This window comes from Zosterops lateralis (genome assembly GCF_965231275.1).
Source record: "Zosterops lateralis genome assembly, chromosome: 15".
NCBI lineage: Eukaryota > Metazoa > Chordata > Aves > Passeriformes > Zosteropidae > Zosterops > Zosterops lateralis.
The window spans coordinates 7,999,171-8,005,175 of NC_139775.1; the positions used below are offsets into that span (position 1 = coordinate 7,999,171).

At 43.9% G+C, this 6,005-nt stretch overlaps 1 protein-coding gene across 1 annotated transcript; it reads left to right on the plus strand.

The window, feature by feature from the left end:
• The first annotated feature begins 52 nt into the window (after positions 1-52).
• GDE1 (glycerophosphodiester phosphodiesterase 1) lies at positions 53-5,960 on the plus strand. The gene is made up of 6 exons (XM_083872898.1): positions 53-322; positions 1,592-1,767; positions 2,851-2,956; positions 3,661-3,753; positions 4,377-4,588; positions 4,979-5,960. The coding sequence occupies exons 1-6, from the start codon at positions 68-70 to the stop codon at positions 5,124-5,126; spliced, it is 990 nt and encodes a 329-aa protein (XP_083729024.1). The 5' UTR covers positions 53-67; the 3' UTR covers positions 5,127-5,960.
• Positions 5,961-6,005: the final 45 nt, after the last annotated feature.

Here is a 6,005-nt window from a genome sequence, read left to right on the forward strand (position 1 = left end):
GTTCCGGCCCGACACCGGCTCTGGCCCCGGTCCCGGTTCCGGCCCCGGCCCCGGCCCTGGCCCCGCCATGCTGTGCCACGGGGAGAGCCTGCTGAGCTTCCTGACGGCGCTGATGGCGCTGGCGCTGGCGCTGAGCCGCAGCCCGGCGCTGGCCTGCCTGCTGCCGGCCGGGCTGTACCTGGCGCTGCACCTCTTGGCCCTGGAGCCCGCGGCGCCCCAGAGCGCGCAGCGCGTCCTGCGGCCCCGCGGCGCCGCCGCCCGCATCGCGCACCGCGGCGGAGCGCACGACGCGCCCGAGAACACGCTGGCGGCCATCCGACAGGTCAGCACGGGCCCCGGGGCTGGCGGAGCACGGGCTCGGCCTGAGGGGCCTGCTGGGTTGTGTCTGATAATCCGCACTTCCAGCACCGAGCGCTCCTCGCCGTGAGTAACTCCGGCTGTTCTTCCGGTAGCTGCTGGGAGCTGGATGAGGCTTCATCCCAAAGGGAATTTCGGATCAGGTCTGAATCTTGTGGGAGCTGCTATGGCCTTGGTGCTGATGGATATTTCAGCAATGCAGCGATAATAAAATACTGTATTTTGTTGATGTAGCAACAGCACACGGAGAGAGGACAGCAACTCAGTAACAGGTTGTTTGTTTTTTTAAACCTTGAAGATCTGTGATGAGAATCTACAGTTGGAGGTAAAATCTGATACCAGAACTTCACTGTGTGCGGCCCTGCCATGACTTACTGCTGCCTCATCTGCAAGGCATCAAGGCACAGGCAGGGGTCACAGTCTCTTTCTGAGAATCATTTGAAATAGTGATTATCAGTCTCTGGAATGTGTTTCTGTGAGGTTGAGACGTTGCTGCTCTGAGGATATCTTACATTTGCATGAGGCAGGGCTCTTAGTCCTGATAAATTCTGAAGCTGCAGACACCTGTAGGTAACCTCCAGTGCACACCCGGTTTTTGTCTCTCTGCTGCATTTGTCCCTTTTCCCAAGAGGGCATTTGTCCTTCAGAGCAATTGGTGTTGTTAGCACTTCACTCAGGTGTTTTTCTGAAGAGTTCTTGGGAAAGATCCAGGGCAGGAACAGGCTGTATGAAATGTTCTAAGGCAGCCTGGCTGCTTCTTGCTCTCTGATAAGGCCATTCCTCAGGAGCAGGGATTTGCCTGCATCCAACTACTGCTTGGTACACACATGGTAAACAGTGTTGACTAAGTGTTAAAGTGTAAGTTATGTAAACTGTAGGTGTTTGCTTCCCTTGTCTTTTAGAAAATAACATAACTTAAGGACTCCAGGGTTATTACATCAGAAGGAGAGAGCAGGATTCTTTTCTACATTTTTATCCTGAAACAGTTCCAATCCCAAGACTGAGGCAAAATCATTATGGTTTCCCCTGTAAAATTGATTAGATGGTTCAGTTGATCTATGAATGCTCTAACAGTGGCTTGCTTTGTTCTGCAGATGAAGACTACTGAAAAGTACATTAATATTTTATTAATTTTTTACCAAAAATACAAGCTAATTATAGCTGTACCCATATCAAATCTATAAAGCTGTCTCTTATATTGTGTATGTGGATTTTTAAATTTATTTTTTTTAAGGCAGCTGAGAATGGAGCAACGGGTGTGGAGCTGGATCTTGAATTTAGTGCAGATGGTGTCCCCATTCTCATGCACGATGACACAGTGGAAAGGACAACGGATGGGGCTGGGAGGCTGCGGGACCTGACGTTTGAGGAAATCAGGAAGCTCAATCCATCTGCAAAACACAGGCTACGGTAAATGAGCTATGCTGAAATTTCTCTCTCAGTAGTGGAAAAATAATTCTTGAACAAAATTATTGATTTAATCTATCACTGATGAATTTTTTTTTTAATTTAAAACTTAGTTCTATATGTTACTAATTTGATTTTAGAGGCATATGAGACTATATCTCCTTACTCATTACTACATTAGGAACAGTGAAGCACAGTCAAGATAAACTGGCTTTTGAGGACACAATCCACAGGCATCTAATGTGAATCAGATCAATCTCTACATGAGCTTGTCCTAAATTGACTGCAAGGCACTAAAGGTGCTGGGATCCTCATGATACGTCAGAATTGGCTAGAGGAATTACTTCTAAGATTAATTTTATTCACAAATTGTTTTTCTTGACTGATTGTGTTTCGGGGATTCTATACTTAAGGTTTATACTGTTGAAGAGTAGCTAGACAGATTTTGGGTGGCCTCACTGTGACCCTAGTGGCTGATTAGGTTCTTCCTAGGGATATGCAGGGGAAAATATTTTTATACATTGCTAATAATTTGATAACAATGCAACTTCTGCAATATCGTGAGTACATTTCAGAGGAAGAACTCATAGTGTACTCCTGAGAAGGTGCATTAGGGAATTCCAGAGCTGCAAATGTGTGGCACAAGGAGTATCTTCTTTCCAGTCTCACTGGAAAGATGATCACCTGGGCCACACAGCAGGAATTTCCTCAGCAGCCACTGTTCACTGTTAGGAATGAACGAGCTGTCACCCCATCAGCAATGATTTATTGATGGGTGAAGCTGCTTCTGCTGAATCCTCAGCTTGTCTTGCCTGTTCTGCCAGGATCTGCATTTCTGGCTCAGGGCTGGGGAGTGCAGTAGGAGCAGGAGGAAGGCAGCAGTTGGGACTGAAGGCTTGTTTGTGGGACTTGGGGAAGGAGGTGAAGAAGTGGGGTTGGTGTTTTGGGGTAGGACACGGGGCCACAGAGCACTGGATCCCACCTCCAGGGCCAGTGCAGCAGCAAACTGAATCAGCCCTGTGTGGCTGGCTCATGTGTGTGCACGTGTATATTGACTGCATTCCAATGAGTTCTCTGTTTCTACAGGAGCCAATTCCAAGATGAAAAGGTACCAACTCTGAGAGAAGCTGTTGTGGAGTCTATGCATCACAATCTTACTATCTACTTTGATGTCAAAGGCCATGCAAATCAGGTACTGCTCCCTGCAGCATTACACCCCCCCTCAGCCCTTCTTTAGGCTTCTGACCTGCTGTTGTGTTGGTCTCAAACTGGTCCCTGTGGTCCTTTCATGTTAAAGTCTCTTCTTTAACAGGAGCACTCCCAGGTCTGCTGCTTGTGTCACCCAAAGTTGTCCTGGGAAGCTGCAACTTAAAATTGGCACAAGGCTTGTGCAAGTGCTGCACTCAGCTCACAGCACTGCTGTGAAACAGAGCAGAGGGAATTCCCTGCTCTGCTGAGGGGAGGCAGAACCTCATCTTCAGCCTCCAACAAGGGATCTGTAATTTGCATTACTAAAGGCAGATGCAAATGATCTATAAATTAGAATTATTTTTTTTTATTAGTCTAGCAAAACATAGGAATAAATAATTTTCCTCTTGAACTGAAGCCTAGGTACTGCTAAAAATTATATTCACAACATATTTAAGGGTATTTCAAACACTGAGAATCCTACTCATTTTTGTAAATAGAGTAATGAACAGAAATTCTTTTGCAAAAAACCAAAATGTCATTTCTGTGTTAATGCTAGAAACAAGATGCTTGGTTTTTTTCTTTTCCCTTTCTATTTCAGTCTTGCAGCACAACAGGAAAGAGTTTTTAAGATTGTTCTAAGATGACTTTGCATTGTAAATTAAATATGAGTGTATGTATAACATCTCTGTGTGTCTCTAATTGCAGGCAGTTGATGCCCTGAAACAACTCTACCAGGAATTTCCACAGTTGTATAACAGCAGCATAGTCTGTTCTTTCATGCCAGATGTTGTTTATAAGGTGATGTTTCCTAAAAGTTTATATTTTAATTTTTTAGTCCTGTCTGGGAGTTTCAGTATGGTATTAAACTCCCAGTGCCAGGTTACTTTTGGGCTGTTCAAATTCCTAAGGCTTTTAAAAACAAATGAAGCATAATGCATATTCTCATTAGATCACTCTACTCATTAGATGCAAATAGGAATCTACAGCAATTCACTCTCTTCTGAAAGCAGTGCAGACAAATGTGCATTGCTTTTGTAGTTGGTGTCTGGCCAGATATCTGTGTGCAGGGTACCTGCTAAATATACCTCTTATTCCAGATTACTCCTAAAACTTTCCTCATTCTTGCCAAGTCTAGTTACGTGGTGGTTTTTTTTTTTTTTTCGATTCTATAGCATGACTGCTATGTAATTTCTTTAACATAAGAGCTGGTGCTTACTCAGTATGATTTGAAGAAAAAAAAAAACCCTATAAAATATCATCATCTTTCTAAAAGAGGTACAAAAGGATCTGGAGGGCAAGGACAGAAGGATTCTGGTAGAGTTGTAAATGCACAGCAGGACTTTGTATCTAATCTCTCAAAATTGTATTTAATGCAGCTGGGCTTTTGAATGAATTAGAGTCTTTTCTCCTTGGTCCTCCAGATGAGACAAGCTGACAGGAATGTTGTGACAGCACTGACACACAGGCCCTGGCAGCTGAGTCACCTGGGAGATGGGACACCCCGATTCAATTCCTTCTGGAAGCATTTCTTGTACATGGTGATGGATGTCATTCTGGACTGGAGCCTGCACAGTTTCTTGTGGCGATTGTGTGGGGTTTCAGCTTTCCTCATACAGAAAAATTTTGTTTCTCAGTAAGTGTTAAAGTTTGCTCACATATCAGGAGATACTCTTTTCTGTTAGTATATAGGGTGGGATTAACACAGTATGTGCTTATCAAAATGTTTCATTTAGTCTTGGATGTCTTGATAATTTCTTTACACTGTTTTATGGTTTTAAGCCTCTATCTTTTTTATCTGAATTTTTACCTTCTGTTAGAGCCTACATTTAATCTCAAAAAGTGGGTGTTGCTTTTGCCTGTTTACAGTAAGAAAACACAAAAAGATGATGTTGCAGAAGGTGACACACTATTATTCCTTGATGTGATGCTGATGCAAGACCAAAACTCAGCTGTAGCCTCAGCACCATCTGCTTTAACTCTGTGTAGTGCCAGGCTCCTCTCAGGGTGTCTGTGTTCCTTGCAGGGACTATGTGATGCACTGGTCTTCCAGAGGGATTCGAGTGGTTGCCTGGACAGTGAACACGTTTGCAGAGAAAAGCTACTACGAAAGTGTCCTTGACTGCAGCTACATCACCGACAGCCTGGTGGAGGACTGTGACCCTCACTACTGAGCCAGCCCCACCACACGGCCCTCCCGGGGCAGCTCTGCAGCCACAGGGGCATCCAGCACTGCTGAGGAGAGCTCTGGGAAGGGCAGAGCAGCAGTTGGCTTCTGCCTGTGCTCACATCTCAAATGCAGGAACCCTCTGGTGCACTGGCCAAAGCTCTGAGGAAAATCACTGTAATGTGAAAGGAGCCAATTTGACAACCCCGTTGGGCCATACCTTGTCAGTGCAGGTGGCTTTAGAATTCTCTGGCTATTCCTTGGCTTTGTTGAAATTTTGGTTCTAAATTTATGTCAGCAATTTTGGTGTCAAATTTCTAAATCATAACTTGACATTAGTAATTTTAACAGCATGTTCTATGAGTGTATACTAATTTGAGGTTGATTTACAGCACCTTAAAATCATTTGCATTGCTGTTCATAAAACAGAAACTGGAAATAATGGTATAATGGTGCCAAAATGGAAGATGAGTATATTTCCCTGCTCTGCATGGAAAGATGGCTGTGCTGAATCCTGATGAGGAAGAAAAAGCCAGCTTTCCATGTGTGATGTGAAGGTTATGAGAATTAACAAATAATACTTGAGTAGCTTCTTATCTTCCAAACCTTTTAAGAGAACCAAGGGAGGACAAGAAATTGTTTCTTCTAATGAAGAAATGACACAGCACATGAATGTATTTATTTTTAAGAGAAAGCTGTATATTGAGTGCTGGTAAGCATTAGAACAAATGGAGCTGAAATGTCTTTTTAGTTTGGCTTTGGTTGCATGATTGAAGGGCACTCAGAGGCATATGGAAACTATAATCCAGATTTAACTTGAACTCCAAAGTCTGCAGTTAAAATAAACAAGTCTCCAAGAACTCATGGGGAAAAGTTCTTTATCAGT